The sequence below is a fragment of the Caretta caretta genome, chromosome 8, assembly GCF_965140235.1.
Source record: "Caretta caretta isolate rCarCar2 chromosome 8, rCarCar1.hap1, whole genome shotgun sequence".
Taxonomy (NCBI): domain Eukaryota; kingdom Metazoa; phylum Chordata; order Testudines; family Cheloniidae; genus Caretta; species Caretta caretta.
Window position 1 is genome coordinate 79840864 of NC_134213.1, and position 24037 is coordinate 79864900.

General features: G+C 47.5%; 1 protein-coding gene across 3 annotated transcripts in view; it reads left to right on the plus strand.

The window, feature by feature from the left end:
• Window positions 1–24037, plus strand: part of LPAR3 (lysophosphatidic acid receptor 3) — a 46404-nt gene that overhangs the window by 10313 nt on the left and 12054 nt on the right. For 2 of the 3 annotated variants that reach the window (XM_048861957.2, XM_075131678.1), the window contains exon 2: window positions 14625–15381. In XM_048861957.2, the coding sequence (XP_048717914.1) occupies window positions 14646–15381 (736 nt within the window). In that variant the 5' untranslated portion in view covers window positions 14625–14645. The remainder of the gene's footprint in view (window positions 1–14624; window positions 15382–24037) is intronic. The other variant, XM_075131679.1, reaches the window with a different exon arrangement.

Sequence of the window (24037 nt, forward strand, 5' to 3'; positions counted from 1 at the left end):
CCTCCCACCGCCAAGGGGGCAGAGAGGAAATATTTCATTCCCCCTAGGGTATGAATACCTATTCATGCACCCGCAGCCCTGTTCCCTGGTGGTGGCTGCAGTGAATGAGGAGGAGAGGCAGGGGCAGCAACCCCAGCACCTAAGTCCAAGGATGCCTGGATTTATTTGGGTGCAAAGTATACTCCACAGGGTGTTTTCAACTCAGGATTGCCAATCAGCAGGCAATCCTGAGTAGATACAGCTTCAACACCTGGAACTCTGTGCTGAAGTTTAAAGAATTCATACCAGTAGAGTCCAAAGAGGAGTCTGGGGCTATTGTCGAGGAGGGCAAGGCAGTGGCATGGACCTCTTTACAAGCCTCACTGGATGCTGTGGACTTGGCGGCAGTCACCTTGTCCTCAGGAATTGCCATGAGGAGTAGCTCATGGCTGCAGGCCTCGGGGCTCCTGCCCGAGATTCAACAAACTATGCAGGACCTGCCTTTCGATGGAGTGGGTCCGTTTGCTGAACAGACGGACTCGAGGCTGCATAGCCTAAAGGATTCCAGGGCTACAATGAACTCCTTGGGTATGCACACCCTGGCAACCCAAAGAATGCCCTTTAAGCCCCAACAGCAGCAACAGTAGTCATATCCTCCTCAGCCGCAGCAGGATCCCTACAGACGCAAGGGCAGAAATGGCAGGCGCAAGCCCTCCCATCCTCAGTCTGGGCAGAGCTAGGGCCTGACTTTTTACTTTCATCAGGCTCAAAGCAGTCATTTTTGAGCACCAGTCTCAGCACCGGATCCTTCCCCATGTTTTCTGAATAATCTATCTCTCTTCTACTGTGCTTGGTCCCAAATAACATAGGACTGCTGGGTCCTTCGCATGGTAGAAATGGGATATTCTCTCCAAATTTGCTCCTACCCTCCCTCCCAGCCCCCTTCCCCATCCCTCTTCAAAGACCCTTCTCACTAGCAGCTCCTTACCCAGGAGGTGTAGTCCCTTCTCACCATAGGAGTGGTGAAAGAGGTTCCTCAGGAGCTAAGGCAGGGGTCTCAAACTCAAATGACCACGAGGGCCACATGAGGACTAGTGCATTGGCTCGAGGGCCGCATCACTGACACCCCCCACTTGCTGCCCTGGGCCCTGCCCCCACTCCACCCCTTCCATGAGACCTTGCCCCTCCCCTGCCTCTTCCCATCCCTTCTCTGCCCCCATTCCAACCCCTTCCCCGTAATCGCCACCCCAGCTCTGCCCCCTCCCTACCCCCAGGAGGTGCAGGAGGGCTGCGAGGTGTGGCGGGGGCTCAGGGCAGGGAGTTGAGGTGCAGGAGGTGTGCAGGGTACAGCAGGGGGCTCAGAGCATGGAGTTGGGGTGAGGGGTGCAGGAGGGGATTGGGGTGCAGGGTGTGGCAGGGGGCTCCAGGCAGGGGGTTGGGGTGCAGGAGGAGTGCGGGGTGCAGCAAGGGGCGGGCAGGGAGTTGGGGTGCGGGGTGCAGAAGGGGATCAGGGTGCGGGCTCCGGCCCAGCGCCGCTTACCTAGAGTGGCTCCAGGGTGGCAGTGGCGTGCACCGGGGTCAAGGCAGGCTTGCTGCCTGCCTGCCTGCCTGCCCTGGCCCCGCGCCACTCTGCCCCGCTCCAGGAAGCAGCTGGAACCATGTCCCTGGGGGTTGGGGGGGGGGCTCACAGCTCCGTGTGCTGCTCTTGCCACTCCTCCAGGTACCTCAAAAGCTCCCATTGGCTGCGGTTCCCTGTTCCCGGCCAATGGGAGCTGCGGGGGGCAGTGCCTGGAAGCGAGCGCAATGCACGGAGCCCTCTGACACCCCCAGGGCCGTAGGGGCATGGTTCCGGCCACGTCAGGGAGTGGGGCGGGGCTCATGGTGCCACGGGGTAGGCAGAGGGGCGGGGGGGCACGGGGAGCTTGGCGGGCAGCACGAAAGAACCCGCAGGCTGCGTGTTTGAGATCCCTGGGGGAAAGGGATTTTACTCCTGCTATTTCCTAATCCCCAAGGCAAAGGGGAGGTCTCCGACCCATTCTAGACCTGCGAGGACTCAACAAATTCATGGTGAAGCTGAAGTTCCATATGGTCTCCCTGAGCACAGTTATCCCTTCCCTGGATCCGGGAGACTGGTACGCCGCCCTCGACGTGAAAGACGCGTACTTTTACATAGCCATTCGCCCGGTGCACAGGCGATTTCTAAGGTTCGTGGTCAACCACAAACACGATCAGTTCATGGTCTTCCCATTTGGTCTGTCGATAGCCCCCCGAGTTTTCACCAAGGGCATGTCCGTCGTAGCAGCCTTCCTTCGCAAGAGACAGGTATACCCCAACCTTGACGACTGGCTGCTCAGGGGGCATGCAAGGAGCAGGTGGAATCTCAGGTCTGGTTCATCAGATCCACTTTCGAGAGACTGGGCCGCCTCCTCAATGTGAACAAGTCAATCTTGTCTCTGACCCAGAGATAGAGTCCATTGGAGCTGTGCTGGACTCTGTGCAGGCACCAGCGTTTCTGCCAGACACACGATTCCAAGCCATGTCAAACATCATTCACGGCCTCAGGCGCTTCCCAATCACTACTGCAAGGGGTTGCCTACGTCTCCTCAGCCACATGGCAGCCTGCATTTCTGTGGTCCGGCATGCCAGGCTGAAGCTCAGACCCCTGCAAGCGTGGCTTGTGTCGGCCTATCGCCCAGGGCGCAACAACCTGGACTTAGAAGTGACTGTACCAGAGTACATACTCGAGTCCCTCCAATGATGGCTTGACCCTTGGATGGTATGTGAAGGAGTCCCCTTCAACAGCCCCCAGCCCTCCTTGTCCCTGGTAATGGATGCGTCAGCTCTGGGTTGGGGTGTGCATTTGGGAAATCTACAAATGCAGGACCTATGGTCTTGGGATGAGCTCTCCCCTCGTATCAACATCAAGGAGCTCAGGGCGGTACGTCTAGCATGCCAAGCTTTTTGGGCCCAGCTGCAAGGCCAGTGCATGGCAGTGGGGATGGACAACGCCACTGCCATGTTTTACATCAACAAGCAAGGTGGAGCCCATTCCTCACCCTGTGTCGAGAAGCCCTCAGGCTCTGGGAGTTCTGCATAGCCCACTCCATTCACCTGCAAGCATCCTATCTCCCAGGGGCTCAGAACGAGCTGGCAGACCACCTCAACACATCATTCTGCAATCACGAGCGGTCTGGATGTCATACACTCCATCTTCCAAAGGTGGGGGTTTCCCCAGGTCGATCTATTTGCCATCCGCAGCAACAGGAAGTGCTCAATGTTCTGCTTCTTCCAGAATCACAGCCCGGGCTCGGTCACGGACATGTTTCTGTTACCCTGGAGAGGCTGCCTGTTGTACGCCTTTCCCCCATTCCCTCTGGCGCATAAGGTCCTTCTCAAGGTATGCAGGGACAGAGCGGAGGTAATTCCGGTGGCCTCGACAACACTGGTACACTATGCTCTTGGAACTGTCAGTGGACGCCCCAATTGCATTGCCATTCCACCCAGACCTCAAGTCTCCATCTCTCGGCTTGGAAGCTTCATGGTTAAACCCCATGGAACTTCTGTGCTCTGAACTGAAAGGGAGGTCCTACTTGGCAGCAGGAAACCATCCACCAGGACCACTTATCTAGCTAAGTGGAAGAAGTTCACTTGCTGGTGTGCCCAGCATCACACACCTCCAATCCAGGTGCCTATACCACTCATCCTAGAGTACCTCCTAAGCTAAAACAACAAGGTCTATCAGCGTCCTCCATCAAGGTACGCCTCACTGCTATTTCGGCCTTCCACCCAGGAGTATCTGGATGTTCCATATTTGCCAACTGCATGGTGGGATGTTTTCTCAAGGGCCTGGACTGCCTCCATCCCCAGATTAGACAGCCAGTCCCTGCTTGGGATCTTAACTTGGTCCTCTCTAAACTAATGGGGCCCCCATTTGAACTGCTAGTGACTTGCTCCTGCCTCTATTTTTCGTACAAGGTAGCTTTTTTGGGTCGACATGTCCTCAGCACACAGGCTGTCTTGAGTTGAAGGTCCTCACCTCTGACCCACCTTACACAGTCTTCCATAGGGATAAGGTGCAACTTAGGCCTCACCCAGCCTTTCTTCCTAAAGTTGTGTCACATTTTCACACAAGTCAAGACATATACCTGCCTGTTTTTTATCCTAAACCTTATGCCAGTAACTGCGAGCAGAAGCTGCACTCACTGGATTTCGGTGGGCACTGGCCTTCTACACTGAGCACACTAAGTCATTCAGAAAGTCAAACCAGCTATTCGTAGCGGTGGCAGACCGGATGAAAGGGCTCCCAGTATAATCGCAAAGAATATCTTCCTGGATCACGTCCTGCATCTGCACGTGCTATGAGTTAGCCAAAATCCCAGCTCCGACACTTACGGCACACTCCACACGGGCACAGGCCTCATCGGTGGCATTCCTGGCTCAAGTCCCAATCCAAGAAATCTGCAGGGCAGCAACTTTGTCCTTGGTGCGTACGTACACCTCTCATTACATCAGCATGCCAGAAATGATGCAGCTTTCAGCAGAGCGGTGCTCCAGTCAGCAATTCCATAACTCTGACCCTACCGCCTAGGTAAGGCTTGGGAGTCACCTAATTGGAATCGATATGAGCATAAGTGTTGTCATAAATATAAAGGGAAGGGTAAACCCCTTTGAAATCCCTCCTGGCCAGGAGAAAGCTCCTCTCACCTGTAAAGGGTTAAGAAGCTAAAGGTAACCTCGCTGGCACCTGACCAAAATGACCAATGAGGAGACAAGATACTTTCAAAAGCTGGGAGGAGGGAGAGAAACAAAGGGTCTGTGTCTGTCTGTATGCTGCTTTTGCCAGGGACAGAACAGGAATGGAGTCTTAGAACTTTTAGTAAGTAATCTAGCTAGGTATGTGTTAGATTATGATTTCTTTAAATGGCTGAGAAAAGCATTGTGCTGAATAGAATAACTATTTCTGTCTGTGTATCTTTTTTGTAACTTAAGGTTTTGCCTAGAGGGGTTCTCTATGTTTTGGAATCTAATTACCCTGTAAGATATCTACCATCCTGATTTTACAGGGGGATTTCTTTATTTCTATTTACTTCTATTTTTTTATTAAAAGTCTTCTTGTAAAAAACTGAATGCTTTTTCATTGTTCTCAGATCCAAGGGTTTGGGTCTGTGGTCACCTATGCAAATTGGTGAGGCTTTTTATCCAACATTTTCCAGGAGAGGGGGGGTGCAAGTGTTGGGAGGATTGTTCATTGTTCTTAAGATCCAAGGGTCTGGGTCTGTAGTCACCTAGGCAAATTGGTGAGGCTTTTTACCAAACCTTGTCCAGGAAGTGGGGTGCAAGGTTTTGGGAAGTATTTTGGGGGGAAAGACGCGTCCAAACAGCTCTTCCCCAGTAACCAGTATTAGTTTGGTGGTGGTAGCGGCCATTCCAAGGATAACGGGTGTAATATTTTGTACCTTGGGGAAGTTTTGACCTAAGCTGGTAAAGATAAGCTTAGGAGGTTTTTCATGCAGGTCCCCACATCTGTACCCTAGAGTTCAGAGTGGGGGAGGAACCTTGACATGGTGGCATAGTGGTGGGATTAACCTGAAATCATTTTGAGATCCAGTTGAGATTTTTTGAACTAGAAATACAGATTTTAAAAAGGAATTTTTAGGAAGTCCAGAAAGCAGCTTTGAAACTGAAAGCAGCTTGGTTTCTCTCTGCTTTGTGGCCAAGCAGAGACAAAAGGGGATTATCTTGTGAATTGCAGGTTTTCTTTGCCTGGAGGCAGGGTACTTAACTCCTGCAGGGAAATTCAGAGTCTTCCAACCCAGAGGTTTTTTTTTCTTTTCTTCCTAAAAGTAAATAGGGGGGGTGTGTTCTACCCATTTGCTTTTTCTTTGGGCTGGGTAAGCAGGTTTCCAAGCAGTTGGAGGTTTTTTGCTTTAATTTGGGCCCAGAGCAGAGACAAGGGAATTGTCTTTTTCTGTAGGCTGACAATCACTATCAGAGAATAGGTATTCTATTGCAGCACAGCAAAATTTTACAGCCAAGTTTTGTTTGTTTATTTCTAAACCTCGGGTGTAAAGTTAGTTAAAAACAGAGAGGTTAGAATGACCAAATCCTCAGCTCGACTACAGCTGGAATTAGCCAAATTTCAGGCTGAGGAAAAACAAAGGGAACATGAAAGACAGATAGAACTCATGCGGCTGGAGAAGGAGGTACAGGAGGCTGCCCACAAGAGGGAAATGGAGGCAAGGAAGCATGTGGAGGAGGAGAAGGAAAAAGAGAGGAAGCATGTGGAGGAAGTGGAGAGGATAAAGGCCCAGCAGAATATACCAACAAACCCTAGCAATCCTTCTCCAGGTACCACTTCCCATCCCAGAAAGTTCCCCACCTACAAGGCAGGCGATGATACTGAGGCCTTCCTAGAAAACTTCGAAAGGGCCTGCCTTGGGTACAACATCTCTACTGACCAATACATGGTAGAGCTGAGGCCGCAGCTCAGTGGACCCTTAGCTGAGGTGGCAGCTGAAATGCCTAAAGAACACATGAACAAGTATGAACTGTTTAAATCCAAGGCGAGAGTCAGAATGGGGATAACACCCGAGCAGTCTCGTCGGAGGTTCCGAGCCCTAAGGTGGAAACCAGACATGTCATTTACCTGACATGCCTACCACATTGTGAAACATTGGGATGCCTGGATATCAGGAGCAAGTGTTGAATCTCCAGTAAATTTGCCCTTCCTAATGCAAATGGAACAATTCTTAGAGGGTGTTCCTGAGGAAATAGAAAGATACATCCTAGATGGGAAACCCAAAACTGTAATCGAGGCAGGAGAGATTGGAGCCAGATGGGTGGAGGTGGCAGAGAAGAAGAAAACTGGTCGCAGTTGGAGCGGAGACCAGAAGGGACCACCCCAGACCACACCCTATTACCGGGGGCCGCCCAAAGCCCCACCTACCTCCCAAAGAACCCTCCAGACCCCTTATCGTCCCACCACCCCGTTCTCCAGCAACCCTCCTCGCCTCAGTGACCCGTCAGCTGGACGATGTTTTAAATGTAACAAGCTGGGGCATGTAAAGGCCAACTGCCCCAAGAACCCCAACAGATTACAGTTCATTGCACCGGAATCACACCAGAGGTCCACAGACCCAGATACCTCCCAGATACCCTTGGAGCGGAGGGAAACTGTGAGTGTGGGCGGGAAGAAGGTCACCGCGTGGAGGGACACCGGAGCACAAGTGTCAGCTATCCATGCTTCCTTAGTGGACCCCAATTTAATCAACCCAGAGATCCAAGTGACGATTCAACCCTTCAAGTCCAACTCTTTCAATTTGCCTACAGCCAAGTTGCCTGTCCAGTACAAGGGCTGGTCAGGAATGTGGACTTTTGCAGTCTATGACGATTATCCCATCCCCATGCTGTTGGGGGAAGACTTGGCCAATCATGTGAAGCAGGCCAAGAGGGTGGGAATGGTCACCCGCAGCCAGGCTAAACAAGCCGTGAGGCCTAGCTCTGTTCCGGAAACTTCTATCAGGACCCAGTCAGAGGTGATGGACCCGGACCCCAGGCCAATGTCTGCAACAGCAGTAGTGGATCCAGTCCCAGAGACCCAGACGGAACCAGTCCCAGAACCGGAACCAGCCAAACAACCAACACCAGACCCCGTGCCAGCACTGAATCCAGTACTTGCAACCTCAACACCAGAGGGCCCCACTGAACCTGAACTGGCAGCAGCCGATAACCCTACACAAGAGGCTCAGCCGGAGCCTGAATCCCAACATAGTGCACCAGCGGAGAGCGGTTCACAGTCAACAGAAACAGCTCCATCCCCTATATCGCTTCCAGAGGGACCAAGCCTAGGTCCACAATCCAATGAGGAACTGATGTCTCCAGCATCAAGGGAACAGTTCCAGACCGAACAGGAAGCAGATGAAAGCCTCCAGAGAGCTTGGACGGTGGCACGGAGCAACCCACCGCCTCTCAGCTCTTCTAATCGATCCAGGTTTGTTGTAGAAAGAGGACTTTTATACAAGGAAACTCTTTCTGGTGGACACCAGGAAGACTGGCATCCTCAGAGACAGTTGTTAGTTCCAACTAAATACTGGGTCAAGCTCTTGAGCTTAGCCCACGATCACCCTAGTGGCCATGCTGGGGTGAACAGGACCAAAGACCGTTTGGGGGGGTCATTCCACTGGGAGGGAATGGGCAAGGATGTTTCTACCTATGTCCAGTCTTGTGAGGTGTGCCAAAGAGTGGGAAAACCCCAAGACCAGGTCAAAGCCCCTCTCCAGCCACTCCCCATCATTGAAGTTCCATTTCAGCGAGTAGCTGTGGATATTCTGGGTCCTTTTCCGAAAAAGACACCCAGAGGAAAGCAGTACATACTGACTTTCATGGATTTTGCCACCCGATGGCCGGAAGCAGTAGCTCTAAGCAACACCAGGGCTAAAAGTGTGTGCCAGGCACTAGCAGACATTTTTGCCAGGGTAGGTTGGCCCTCCGACATCCTCACAGATGCAGGGACTAATTTCCTGGCAGGAACTATGAAAAACCTTTGGGAAGCTCATGGGGTAAATCACTTGGTTGCCACTCCTTACCACCATCAAACAAATGGCATGGTGGAGAAGTTTAATGGAACTTTGGGGGCCATGATACGTAAATTTGTAAATGAGCACTCCAATGATTGGGACCTAGTGTTGCAGCAGTTGCTCTTTGCCTACAGAGCTGTACCACATCCCAGTTTAGGGTTTTCCCCATTTGAACTTGTATATGGCCGTGAGGTTAAGGGGCCATTGCAGTTGGTGAAGCAGCAATGGGAGGGATTTACACCTTCTCCAGGAACTAACATTCTGGACTTTGTAACCAACCTACAGAACACCCTCCGAACCTCTTTAGCCCTTGCTAGAGAAAACTTACAGGATGCTCAAAAAGAGCAAAAAGCCTGGTATGATAAACATGCCAGAGAGCGTTCCTTCAAAGTAGGAGACCAGGTCATGGTCTTAAAGGCGCTCCAGGCCCATAAAATGGAAGCATCGTGGGAAGGGCCATTCATGGTCCAGGAGCGCCTGGGAGCTGTTAATTATCTCATAGCATTCCCCACCTCCAACCGAAAGCCTAAGGTGTACCATATTAATTCTCTAAAGCCCTTTTATTCCAGAGAATTAAAGGTTTGTCAGTTTACAGCCCAGGGAGGAGACGACGCTGAGTGGCCTGAAGGTGTTTACTACGAAGGGAAATGTGCTGGTGGTGTGGAAGAGGTGAACCTCTCCATGACCCTTGGGCGTATGCAGCGACAGCAGATCCAGGAGCTGTGCACTAGCTACGCGCCAACGTTCTCAGCCACCCCAGGACTGACTGAACGGGCATACCACTCCATTGACACAGGTAACGCTCACCCAATTAGGGTCCAACCTTACCGGGTGTCTCCTCAAGCTAAAACTGCTATAGAACGGGAGATCCAGGATATGTTACAGATGGGTGTAATCCGCCCCTCTGGAAGTGCATGGGCATCTCCAGTGGTTCTAGTTCCCAAACCAGATGGGGAAATACGTTTTTGCGTGGACTACCGTAAGCTAAATGCTGTAACTCGCCCAGACAACTATCCAATGCCACGCACAGATGAACTATTAGAGAAACTGGGACGGGCCCAGTTCATCTCTACCTTGGACTTAACCAAGGGGTACTGGCAGGTACCGCTAGATGAATCTGCCAAGGAAAGGTCAGCCTTCATCACACATCTCGGGCTGTATGAATTTAATGTACTCCCTTTCGGGCTGCGAAATGCACCCGCCACTTTCCAAAGACTTGTAGATGGTCTCCTAGCGTGATTAGGAGAATAAGCAGTCGCCTACCTTGACGATGTGGCCATATTTTCGGATTCCTGGGCAGACCACCTGGAACATCTACAAAAAGTCCTTGAGCGCATAAGGGAGGCAGGACTAACTGTTAAGGCTAAGAAGTGTCAAATAGGCCTAAACAGAGTGACTTACCTTGGACACCAGGTGGGTCTAGGAACTATCAGCCCCCTACAGGCCAAAGTGGATGCTATCCAAAAGTGGCCTGTCCCAAAGTCAAAGAAACAGGTTCAATCCTTCTTAGGCTTGGCTGGTTATTACAGACGATTTGTACCGCACTACAGCCAAATCGCTGCCCCACTGACAGACCTAACCAAAAAGAAACAGCCAAATGCTGTTCAGTGGACCGGAAAGTGTCAGAAGGCCTTTAACAAGCTTAAAGCGACACTCATGTCTGACCCTGTACTAAGGGCCCCAGACTTTGACAAACCGTTCCTAGTAACCACAGATGCATCCGAGCGTGGTGTGGGAGCAGTTTTAATGCAGAAAGGACCTGATCAAGAATTCCACCCTGTAGTGTTTCTCAGCAAAAAACTGTCTGAGAGGGAAAGCAACTGGTCAGTCACTGAAAAAGAATGTTACGCCATTGTCTACGCTCTGGAAAAGCTATGCCCATATGTTTGGGGACGGCGTTTCCACCTGCAAACCGACCATGTTGCACTGAAGTGGCTTCACACCGTCAAAGAAACTAACAAAAAACTTCTTCGGTGGAGTTTAGCTCTCCAAGATTTTGATTTCGACATCCAACACATCTCAGGAGCTTCTAACAAAGTGGCTGATGCACTCTCCCGTGAAAGTTTCCCAGAATCAACTGGTTAAAATCGTCCTTGAGATGTGGAAAATATTGTTAATCTTTATGTACTTGGTAGTATATTTAGAGATGCATGTGTCTTATAAACTCTGTTTTTCCTAGAGCTCCAGGAAGAAATCCCAGCCAGTGTTTCACCCTAGCTGAGATTTGGGGGGCGTGTCATAAATATAAAGGGAAGGGTAAACCCCTTTGAAATCCCTCCTGGCCAGGGGAAAGCTCCTCTCATCTGTAAAGGGTTAAGAAGCTAAAGGTAACCTCGCTGGCACCTGACCAAAATGACCAATGAGGAGACAAGATACTTTCAAAAGCTGGGAGGAGGGAGAGAAACAAAGGGTCTGTGTCTGTCTGTATGCTGCTTTTGCCAGGGACAGAACAGGAATGGAGTCTTAGAACTTTTAGTAAGTAATCTAGCTAGGTATGTGTTAGATTATGATTTCTTTAAATGGCTGAGAAAAGCATTGTGCTGAATAGAATAACTATTTCTGTCTGTGTATCTTTTTTGTAACTTAAGGTTTTGCCTAGAGGGGTTCTCTATGTTTTGGAATCTAATTACCCTGTAAGATATCTACCATCCTGATTTTACAGGGGGATTTCTTTATTTCTATTTACTTCTATTTTTTTATTAAAAGTCTTCTTGTAAAAAACTGAATGCTTTTTCATTTTTCTCAGATCCAAGGGTTTGGGTCTGTGGTCACCTATGCAAATTGGTGAGGCTTTTTATCCAACGTTTTCCAGGAGAAGGGGGGTGCAAGTGTTGGGAGGATTGTTCATTGTTCTTAAGATCCAAGGGTCTGGGTCTGTAGTCACCTAGGCAAATTGGTGAGGCTTTTTACCAAACCTTGTCCAGGAAGTGGGGTGCAAGGTTTTGGGAAGTATTTTGGGGGGAAAGACGCGTCCAAACAGCTCTTCCCCAGTAACCAGTATTAGTTTGGTGGTGGTAGCGGCCATTCCAAGGATAACGGGTGTAATATTTTGTACCTTGGGGAAGTTTTGACCTAAGCTGGTAAAGATAAGCTTAGGAGGTTTTTCATGCAGGTCCCCACATCTGTACCCTAGAGTTCAGAGTGGGGGAGGAACCTTGACAGTTGTTCTTCGAGATGTGTTGCTCATGTCCATTCCAATACCCACCCACCTTCCCCTCTGTCGGAGTAGCCAGCAAGAAGGAGATGAGGAGGCACCGGGACTGCAGGGTCATATATAGAGTGCTATGGAGGCATCACTCCAGGGGGCTCCACAGCCCACCTAATGAGTGCTGCTAGTGGGAAAACTTTCCAATGACTCGGCATGCGCACACCTAATTGGAATTGATGAGAGCAACATATCTCAAAGAACAACAGTTACGAGAAGGTGAGTAACTGTTTTTTTTAGGCTAACATTGGCCCTTAAATAACTCCCATCCCTCCCTAGCATTTATTTATCCCTCTAATGTATTTATCGAGAGCAGTCATATCTTCCTTCAGTCTGTTTTGTTAGGCTAAGCAAGCAAAGTCTGTGAGTCTCCTCTCATAAGGGAGGTTCTCCATTCCTCTGTTCATCCTAGTAGCCCTCCTCTGCACCTGTTCCAGTTTGAATTAAACTTTCTTAAATATGGGAAACCAGAATGGCGCACACTATTCCAGATGAGAACTCTCCAGTGCCTTGTATAATGGAAATACCACTTCCCTATCCCTACTGGAAATACCTCAACTGATGCATCCTATCATTAACTTTTTTCATGACTATGAGCATCATGTTGGTGACTCATAGTCATCCTGTGATTGACCAATACACCTAGGTCTTTCTCCAACTGATACATCCCCAGCGTATAGCATAAAGTCTTGTTGTTAGACCCTAGGTCAGGGGTGGGCAAACTTTTTGGCCTGAGGGCCACATCTGGGTATTGAAATTGTATGGTGAGCCATGAATGTTCACGCAATTGGGGGATGCAGGAGAGGGTGATGGCTCCTCTGGCTGGATGTGCGGGCTATGGGGTGGGGCCAGGGATGAGGGGTTTGGAGTGCAGGAGGGGGCTGTGGGCTTGGGGTGGAGCAGAGGGGTTTGGCATTTGGGAGGAGGCTGAGGGGTATGGGCTCTGGACTGGGGGTGTGAGTTCTAGGGTGGGGCTGGAAATGAGGGGTTCAGGGTGGGTGCAGGAGGTGGCTGAGGTTGGGATGCAGGGGAGGGGCTCTGGTCTGGGGTAGGGGGTTGGGTCGGAGGGGTGAAGGTTCCAGCTGGGGTTGCGGGCTCTGGGGTGGGGCTGCAGATGAGGGGTTTTGGGTGCAGGAGGGTGCTCCAGGCTGGGACTGAGGGTTTTGGAGGGCAGGACGGGGATCAGAGCTGGGGCAGGGGGTTGGGGCATAGGAGGAGGTCAGGGGTGCAGGCTTCAGGTGGTGCTTACCTCAAGCAGCTCCCGGAAGCAGTGGCATGCCCCCCTCTGGCTTCTACGTGGAGGTGTGGCCAGGCGGCTCTGAGCGCCGCCCCTACAGCTCCCATTGGTCGCAGTTCCTAGCCAATGGGAGCTGCAGAGCTGACAGTTGGGGCGGAGGCAGGATGTGGAGCCCCCTGGCTGCCCCACACGTAGGAGCCGGAGTGGAGACATGCTGGCTGTTTCCCAGGAGCTGTGTGGAGCCCCCAACCCCACTCCCCAGCTGGAGTGCAGGAACGGGGCAGGCCCCCAACTCTGCTCCCCAGTGGGAGCTTGAGGGCCGGATTAAAAAGTCTGACTGGGCCCGCGGGCCATAGTTTGCCCACTCCTGCCTTAGGTACATGACCTTACACTTTGCACCATTACATTTCATCCTATTTCTGTTGTTCCAGTTTTCAAGGTCATCCAAATCTTCTTGTATGAAATTCCACTCCTCCTCCGTATTGGCAATACCTTCTAACTCTGTGTCCTCTGCAGATTTTGCTAGCACACTCTCACTTTTTGTGCCAAGATTATTGAAAGTCAATACCGTCTGATGGCTGTTTAATCTTCTGCATTAAAACCGTTGGATCTCAGTACAGTTCCTAGTGAACACATCACAATAACACTATCCTGGCTGATGTTGATAGTCAACCCAGACAGGTCAAAGTGAGAAGTAATAGGGAGAATGAACTATCCCTCTCCTCATCTTGAGTAGCGATCTGTCCAAAAGAGCGTTGACACAGTGTGTGAAATCTCATGCCGCTGCTGCCTATGGTTCACCTTTCTTGTGGATGAATAGGAGACTTTATTCTACAGGGCTATCAATCCAGAACCCATGGCCAACCCTTCACTTTTATTTTCACAAACCAAAGCCCCTTCCCCCACCAGTTTTCTATCCTCTGCACCCTTGGATCTAGTTATTTTAAAATGTAATATAACAAATATTCACCTTTTAAATCCATTCATTTAAACTAATTTATTACTGATAGGAGTTATATATATGCATTGAGAATATATGCCTTAAATAGTGTGTTTACAGATTATATCTATTAACATGCTTCAAAAACAGGAAAATACTTCACAAGTAAAAGCTTTATGTTTCTAGATTAGTAAACTGGAAAAGATGCAGGATTTCTGTGTTTTGCTGTCTTAGCTGGGTATTGGGAGAAACAATGGGCTTGTGGTTCAAACATAGGACTGGGAGTAAGAAGACCAGGGTTCTGTTTGTAGCTCTCCGCATATTTTCAAGCAAATCGCTTAAACTCTGAGCTTCAGCGTCATCATCTGCAAAAGAGTTGACTAGTTAATGTTTCTCACCTGATTCAGCAAAGCACTTTAGCACTTGCTTAACTTTAAGCTTCTACTTAAGTCCCATTTAACATCAAGATCAAGTTAAGCATGTGATTAAATTTTTTTTAATTGGGGCCTAATGAGAGGGACTATATTAGAGCTGTTTTTCCTTCAGGTAGGATTTCCTTTTACACTACTTCTACCTGATGTGAAAATTATTCTCCAGGAACATTTACACTCAAAGTATTTGTAGCATAGTGCTTCAAGCAAAGACAAGGTATGAAATTTAATCCATGTTTTTTCTTTTTCCCCTTAGGATGTAAGGCCCTGATCCAGGATGAACGAATGCCACTATGATAAACGTATGGACTTTTTTTATAACATGAGCAACACTGACACAGTAGATGAGTGGTCAGGGACAAACCTTGTTATTGTTTTGTGTTTTGGGACCTTCTTCTGCCTGTTTATTTTTATTTCAAATTCACTGGTCATAGCAGCTGTGGTCAAAAACAAAAGATTTCACTTCCCCTTCTACTATCTGCTGGCCAATCTAGCTGCTGCAGACTTTTTTGCTGGCATTGCCTATGTATATTTGATGTTCAACACTGGCCCTGTGTCCAAAACGCTAACTGTTAACCGATGGTTTTTGCGTCAGGGGCTTCTGGACACCAGCCTGACAGCTTCTCTGGTTAATTTATTTGTGATAGCTGTTGAGCGACACATGTCAGTAGTGCGGATGAGGGTTCACAGTAACCTCACAAAGAAAAGAGTCACTTTTTTAATTTTATTGATCTGGGCCATTGCTATTTTTATGGGGGCTGTGCCTACTTTGGGTTGGAACTGCCTTTGCAATATCTCAACCTGTTCTTCCCTGGCTCCTATTTATAGCAGAAGTTATCTGATATTCTGGACTGTCTCCAATCTAGTTGTTTTCTTCATTATGGTGGTGGTTTACCTAAGAATCTACATGTACGTCCAGAGGAAAACTAATGTCTTATCTCCACACACTAGTGGATCCATCAGCCGTAGAAGGACACCAGTGAAGCTTATGAAGACAGTCATGACCGTCTTAGGTAAGACAATATTGAAATTATGTATAAGGATCCGCGTGCCTGTCAAAAATAACTTAAAATCTCTTGGATATTGACATGCTAGTGCTTGCTCACCCACTTAGGTGATAGAAGATGTCACACCATGAAAAATTATGAAGCATAGGGCCAATCAAGTTGTAGACCAAATGTCTCTTCATCTGGTAGCTGGTTAGACAATTTGGTTGTAGGCAGAATGCTACAAAATGTGTTTTGTTTTGGGTTTTTTTGTTTTTTTTTATCTGTAGTTAAAAAAATACAGAAAGGTCTCTGGAAGGAGAAGGTTTGATAAAATTCACAGCAACGTTACCAGAGCATTTGCCTGGATTAAAATAATAAAAACTGGAAGTTGCAAAGGAGTCTAGAGTTAGGTGCCTAAATCGCATTGAATTAGAAAATCCCAGCCAGAGAGTAAGTTTCATGGGTATTTAACCTGTAGGTGTAGGATTTGACCAATGAAACTCTAAAATTGCTTGAGACCTGCCTATCTCACTGTGCCATATTGCTACAGCTATAGCCCACAGGGGTGTTTCAACTGGAACTTCCCTCCATATCAGAGAGAGAGAGAGAGAGAGCTGTCCATGGGGGGTGCTCAACCTTGGATTCATTTCCCTACTGTTAATCTGTAAAAGCTCAGTTTTGCTGACTTTCTGGACACACAGGTTGGCCCATCTTCTTACCCAAGCTTTTGGACAGGGGAGTTGTGATAGGGGCTGGTGCTGGAGTGCATGTTGAGGGAATGTTTGCTGATTGGTTGTTCCTTTTTGGGAAAGCTGCTGGGTTTTTTGTTGTATTTTTATGGTACTGTTATAGTCATGTAGAGCCCTGGATGGACACTTTAGTTTCTTTCTCTTATCACTTTGAATAGAGAGATAATTAAAGTTTGCAATGTTGAACATCTTCAAGTACTCCTATTATGGGTGTATTGTTCTGTTGTCTGTAACTCTGAAATGGTCTGGAACTGTGAACAAGATGTTACGGACTTCAGCCATGGAGGAGTTGGAGCTGCGGGGGTGGGGGTGGGCAGGACTCTAGGCGGGGGGGCTACTGACCCTAGGGGCCACCATGGTTCCTGGCAGGGGGCTTAGGGATTCTGCCTGTGGGAGCACTGGGGCTTCAGCCCTGCGGCTCCGCTCCTGGCTTCTTCCCCGTGTGGGGCACCAGGGATTGGGGCTTCAGCCCTGTGGCTCCACTCCCAGTTTCAGCTGGGGGCAGGGCTTGGGGCTTTAGCTATGGAAAGAGAACTGGGGCTGAAACCAGTGCTCCCCTCGTAGCTAAAGTCCTGAGCCTCGGCACCCCCCGTGGGGCTGAAGCTGGGAACGGAGCCCCAGTGCTGCCCCCCAGTCTAAACCCTTGAGTCCCAGTACTCCTGAGGCTCAGAAGACCCGAGCTGCCCTTACGCCCGGAGCCCTGATCCCCACTCACCCTGTAGCTGCAGCCCCAACCCCCTGTGGCTGAAGCCCTGAGGCAGTACAGTATTCACTTTTTTTTTGTTTGGTCTGCGCTGCTGCCTGATTGAGGACTTCCAGTTTCACAGGGTGTTCGGTTAACCGGGAAGTCCATAACTCTGATGTTCGTATCTTTAAGGTTCTACTGTATGGTGTGTTGGTCCATCATCTGATTTTAAATTCCTCTTATCCATCCCGAGTGTGTGTGTGACAGTTAGGGTTGCCAAATCTTGCTGGGTAAGGTGATTTTAGCCTCAGCTGCAGGTGTTTTCACCCCTTACATCTGCCTGTCTGCCCTCCCACCCGGCACCACATTTGCCCAATTCCCACATCAGTTCTCCTCCTGCTGCAGCTTCTGAGGTTCTTCACTAAGCCCCTGGGTGGCATGGGGGTGCTGCACCATGTTCACCCCTTCCCAAGCTGGGTGTTGCGGGGAGGGAGGAACAGAGCTGACTGACTCACTGTTCACAGGAAGGGAGGATGGAGCAGGGCTGCCTGAGCTGCTCAGCTCTTTCTGCTTCCCCTTCCCCTCCTGTGAGACTGGTGTCTCCCTTCTTCTACCCCAGAAGTCCATTCGGTTCTTGAGCAGTAGAAGTGGAGAACTCTGCATATCTCCAACAGCAGCCATCACTGATCGCTCGGCCCTGGGCAGGTGAGGAAGGCAGCCGATCAGAGTGGGTTCTCTTCCCCCCCGCAGGGTTGAAATTCGCAGGAGTGCTGGAGCTGCTGGCATCCTGGCCAGATGAATCCAGCTCTAGCTGGACACATGGAGAAATCAGGAGAGTTGGCGACACTGCATCCACTTGGCCACAAGGGACTGACAGAGGGTGTTGGTACTATCAGCACCCTCTATCCCACCAATGTACCTGGGCCCATTTCCACTTCTGGGGATGAGAAAAAGAGACTCGGCTTATTGGGATCTCTGCCTCTGTAATTTCACTGTTCAGGGGCCAAGCAGTGATGGTGCTTTTGCAGTGTAATTAGGAAGTGGGTGGAGAAGCTGTGTATGGAGGGAGTGAAGGGGTCTGGGGGCACTGTAGGGAACCAGTTGCAGCTCTCTGAGTCAGGGCTGCCCATCCCAGTGCAGTCTGGGCTGCAAAGGTGCTGTGCTGAGGTGACCTTACACCCAGTGGACGATATAGCTCAGCTCTCCTACCCCTAGTGCAACCCTTTTTCCACTGGGGAAGGGAGATTTCAGTTGGTGCAGGCAGTGGAATCACTTTCTGCAGCTTTCCACTGGCTGAGATTGCCAGTTATCTCCAGTTATCTCCTTACACAATGCAAAGTGGCCTTCGCAGAGTGGGGAATCCAGTCCGAGATCTCTAACTCATTTCAAATACTCCACTAATCCCATCAATTTTTAACAACTTTTAGTTCCTACAGACTGGGGCCAGATTTTATCTAGTGACTCAGAATTTCATTGAGTCCCCTGTATTACCCAGTTTCTGTGTCACTTAATCAACAATTGTTTTTTCTAAAAGAACATTGAAAATATCCATTCTGTTTTAATAGCTCAGTCATCTTATATTCATCAGTAATTAAATTATAACCAGCTGATAAGAAGCTGTCAGTTAAACCCAGATAAATTCAAATGAGAAATAAGGCACAAATTTTTAACAGCGAGGGTGATTAACCATTAGAAGAAACTATGGAGGGAAGTAGTAGATTCTTTATCTTCTTGAAGACTTCAGATTCAGACTGGCGTCTCCTATAAGATATGCTTTAGTCAAATGAAAATTATGGGGATCAATACAGGAGTAACTGGAGGAAATTTTGTGGTCTATGTTATATAGGAAGTCAGAGTAGGTGATCCAATGGTCCCTTCTAGACTTAAAAATCTATGAATAAGGTTTTCCATTTCTTTGGGGCTGATTTAGTAAAGACTTTGTCCGGGTCTGATGCCATAAAAGACAGCACAGGAACATTTGGTTTTGAAGCTTGAGGGGTGTGGGAGGTGGTTCCATGACTCTGCAGTGGCTGTAGCAGTGCAAAAGCCAGATTTATGTTTTGTTTAACTGGACTCCTCAGTTTTCAAATATAAATCTGCTCCCAGGATTTTAAAAGTTGCAGATACAAGCTTTGCAGTAAGCACTTAAGAATGCTAAGGAAAACAAGATGACCCTGAGCATCCTGCTTTAGTAGCTGGTAGAGATATATCTTATCTGTCCAACAATGAATAGCTTCTTTCATAACCATCCTGCACATATAATGGTATTTAGTGCATTTGTCTTGTAGCAGCTATTAAGAAGGAATAGCTTTGTTGTAAAGAAGACAGTTTCTGTTTGTACTATATAATTCTCAGATAGCAATGCTACGGAGGAGGCATGTGTCTCCAGCACAAGAAGTTTACAAACTAAGAACAGTCATCTTTCTTATGCTGCGCCCAAGGGCATTGTTTACAGAGTCTGGCAGTCTGATTTCCACTAGCATCTCTGGTCCTAGTGGAAGCACCAAGTGGAAGGTTGTAGTGTTAAAGGACCATTTGTGGTAAATACCATGTATTATGCATATATGGAATTTATACCTAAATAGCACCTGATTTTCAGATCTACTATTAGTCCTTCAAGGGAATTTCTAGAATACAGTGCTTTTGTCACCTGTGGCAAATATTATATTGCCCCAAAACTGTTGTTAAAATTAATTCATCCCTTCCTAGTTTAGGTTAATCAGTAATTAATACACTGTTGCCGTCCTAATAATGTGTGGATGATTTGTGTTTGAGCTTTGAAAAATCATAACACTGTTATAAATGGCATGGTGACAAAGCTTCCAACTCCTTAATGTCATGCACACACATAGTAACTCTTCAGAGGGAGATCTTTTTCACCAGAATCTACTCAGCATCTGCTCACAGTCACTTTTAATATATTTTCCCCACTTACTCAGATGGGTAACATCAGTTTAAAAAAATACAAGAGGTCTAAATGAACTGAACCACTGGTTTGAAAGGGAGCGAGGAAAACTACATTGTTGTCTCAGTGAAGCTCTAGACAGGTCTGTGCTGCTTTTTTTTCCGGCCAGCGAGGGAGAGCATGCAACACGAAGGTATTGCATTTATCTTTAAACACCCTGTGTTGCAAGCAGCTGGCTACTTTTATCATCATCTCCTTGGCTGGGTAGAAAACAGCATCACTGTAAGCTGCAGATGCAAACTGCTGTCCTTTCTAGGGGATAGGCATGCAGATGGGGGTAGCCAGCCTTTCAGATAAATAGGGGGAAGAATTTAGTTATTTGAGAATGAATGACTGCAAAATAAAGAATCCTCTGATTCCACCATTATGCTCCTGCAGCTCACTTTATCTCTGTTTAATGTTTAACCAAAAATCAAGCAATATTTATCTATAAAATCATGTCAGATTAGAAACAAAGTTAAGATTTAAATGTTTAACTTCCCTTGTATCCATCTGAAAATTTCTGAACCATTGTAATCTTTTGTCATCCTTGTAAGCCAAGTCTTCTCTGTACATGTTGGGGTAAAAACCATCAGGAATGCTGCTTCTTTCTTTACTCACTGAACTCCCAAAGTAACACCCTAACACCCTGATCCAGCACTAAGAACCACAAGGGTATAGGTATCCTACTGTGCAGCTCACGGTACCTGCAGGAGTCACTTGGCTACTGATTTGTCCTGGCGTTTTTTGGCAAATTCACCTGGTGTTCATGACAAAAATGACAAAATAATATTTAGCACTTCTGTGTACAACATCTTTCATCAAAGTGCTTTAGAAACTCTAAGTAAGCCTAACAATACAGAGCTTTGTCAGGACGCCCGTGGACTAGTGGTTAAAGCAAAGAATAATGTCTTATTGATGTGAAAGTTCATGTTTTTTCAAAGACTCACTCGTCCATTGTTAGAGCATTTCCTCCTCTGTTACGTTCCCATATCTCTTTCACGTTACAACATGTTGGGAGAGATGGCATGAAATGCTGGATCCAATCCTGCTCCGATGAAAGTCCATGGGACTCTTTCTGAGGGAGCAGCGTGAAGTCTTGTTTTCTGTGGAACATTTATGAAATGAAGCTCAACTTAGAAAACCCTCCCATCTGGAAGGAGAAAATTGCCATTGCAGGATTCTCAAAGATGTGCCAAACATGGTCTTGACTAGATATTTACAGTCTACTGCACAATTAAACAAATGCTGCTTTTAAAAAACACTCATAATAGGCAATTATCCAAACCTTTCTGCCCAAGCCATAGTTACACGTTTCGTTCTGGGAAGCCACACACAAATAAACACGCACTGAAAAGGCTTGTCATTTATATTAATATTCTCTTCACATCACAAAAACAAAATACGTCAGAATGTGCTTAATCCTGAAATTATGATGCTTAGTTTTTGATGCTTCCTGTCTGTTGTGTAGTACATAGCAAAATATATAGGGCCAGATTCTTACAGCTCACACTGATTGCTTGCTACAAGACTTGGGAGAAGGGGCACTGTTGCCCTCCCACCACCAGTCCTCAGCTGGCACTGGGCAGATTACTGCCAAAGGAGATCATAATTTGAAGTGGATAGGGGATGGGACTGGGACTCAGGAGATCTGGGTTCAGTAACCGTCTCTACCACATGCTTCCTGTGTGATACTGGGTAAATCACTTCATCTACCTGGTACCTCAATTCCACCTCTGTAAGCGTTAATAAACCTCAGGGGTTTTATGAGGATAAAAATCCATTAATGATTGTGAGGCGCTCATATACTGTGGTAACAAGAACCATATAAAATAGGTAATTAGGTAGGCATGTGCACAAGTGCAGCCTGTAGGATCAGGCCCAAGGCCCAGAAAAAAGGGACATATAAAATGTGTTTAAATTTCTGTCTCTTGTGTCAGGGTGAATCTTCTCCTGTTTCTGTCTAGTCCCATTGATTGTTTTAGCATCTCAACTTTTCTTTAAAACACACAGCAAATTGTACTGCACATTTTTGTGCAAATTGTACTGCACTCCTTCACATCAGCAATTAATGAATAACTTCATAAGTTAAAATGTTATGGACTGGCTTGGAAATAATTTTTTAGGATGCTTTCAAATATGCATTGTCTCGGAGTGGGGAAAGCACCAGCCACTTTGTTTCTAGCTCTAAAAAAGCATGGGGGTGGGGAAGGGAAGGCAATGAATATATATAGCCTTAATCTTCTGTAGCTAAGATCACTCATAAGATATGGCCCTACTGCTGTCCGTTTGAACTGTAACGATGACACAACTGTGGATCATATTTGTCTGGTCCAGCACAGAACTATTCCTGAAGTTTCAGGAAGGCTGCACAATAATTGTAAAAAGTATCATTTCACGTTTGCTTCACTAATCACTTAAGTAAAACAGATCCTGCTCCCATTGAAATCAACAGTAAGTTGGGCATTAACTTCATTGGGTGCACCCTCAGCCCCCAACCGATGTCATAGGAAATACACATCAGCATGTTGTAGTGAGCATATTGTACTGCGTGGTGAAACACCCCTTCAAATCAGCAATTAAAATTTTAGCTTAAAAAGCTATTTGTTGTGAACTATCTAGGAAAGCATTTTTTAGGATGCTCTAAGACATGCATTCATGACCAGGCAGGCTATTTTTCAAATGTGCTGTCCAAAAAATATTGGAAACAAAATCACTAAATTCTATCCTGTTTTTTTCAGGTGCAAAGTAATCTACCAAGCTAATAGTTAAAATATTGCTATTTTGTACATTGTGGAACCAATACGTTACCATGCTTAGTGCTGATTTTAGCTGAGGGGAGTTATTTTTAATGCCATATGCTTAAACCCTTGAAGATATTCTGAAATAGAAAGTGTGCCTGACACAGCCTTAACTATAAGTGGTTCGAGCAAGCACTGTTTATAATAATTCCATTATATGTATCATCTCCATAAAACTAATTGTTCAGGCGAAGGCTCTACTGCACGTCTTTGCATTACCTAACAAAAACAGATAATTCCTAGCAATGCTGCGTTTTGTGTTTACTGGTACAAATTACTTGAACTAGATGCAGTATAATGGCTTGGTCCAGCTCACCCTGAAGCCAGGGACAGAACTGCCATTGATTTGAGTGTGAGCAGGATCAAGCTGTAAGTCAAGATTGGTTGGCAAAATAGAGAGTGGATTTCTTATTAATTGAGGACTCTTCTGCTGGAGAAACTTCAGGCATATTTGACTTAAATATAATAAACCCCTCTTAACTTTCATGTTTTCTGATTTCTTTGCTTGCAGCTTTGTAAATGGCAAACAGAGTTTGTGTTTTTAAACACTAATTTCTACTCGCAGACCCCTGCTCTATTTGACTCCTCAGCAAAACCATAGTGCTGCACTTTTGACATCACAGTGCTGCTAGCTGAGATACCTCAGGCAAACTTTGCTGCAGGAGGAAGCATAATAAGCAGCTGTCAGTATCAGCTGGGCGGCTGCGGTGAAATCTTGCTGCTCCCCTCTTCTGCGTAGAAGAGTGGCAGAGAGCAGAAGATACTCAGAGGGAAGATAGCTTGTGGTCATGTTACTCCTGGGGGCATTCTGTGCCAAAAAATTAAATTCTGTCCACAATATTTTAAAATTCTGCAAATTTTATTTGTCAAAATAACACCACATAATCATACCAGTTTCAATTATTTTGGTAATTTATTTCAAAATTCCTGTCGGGAAGTATGTCTGTAACAATACAGACACACACAAATTTTCCCCCAGGAGTAGAGAGTTAAAGAAACCCCTACAACAACCCAGTTCCTGTTTCTCTGCCACCTCCCACCCCCGAGCCCAGCTGGGGGGCCAGACACCCACAATCCCTCTCCCCACCCCAAGCCCAGCTGCAGGGCCCCCCAGCTAATACACTCAAACCCCCTCTCCCCAGAGCCCAGCTGTGGGTTTCCCCTAGCCCAGATACTCACCTCTTCCCCCCCCAGAGCCTAGCCATGGTCCCTGCCCCCCCTCCCCCCTTGGATCCCAGGGATCCAGAGGAAGAAAGCCTGATGCTTGGTCCCAGGCTTGCATGGAGTTTCCTGTGCACCACCCTCTCCTTCTCTCAGGGCTTGCTGGGAACTGCAGCTTTCAGGAACCCTTTAGCTCCCTCCCTATCCCCCCCCAGTGTCTTTTATGAGTGAGCTGAGCTCTGCTGGGTCCAGCGGCCCCTAGTGATGGCCAGTAGTACTGCAGCCCATTTCTGTGGGGGAAAGGAAATTCTGCAAGTACAATGTTAATTTCTGCAAAATT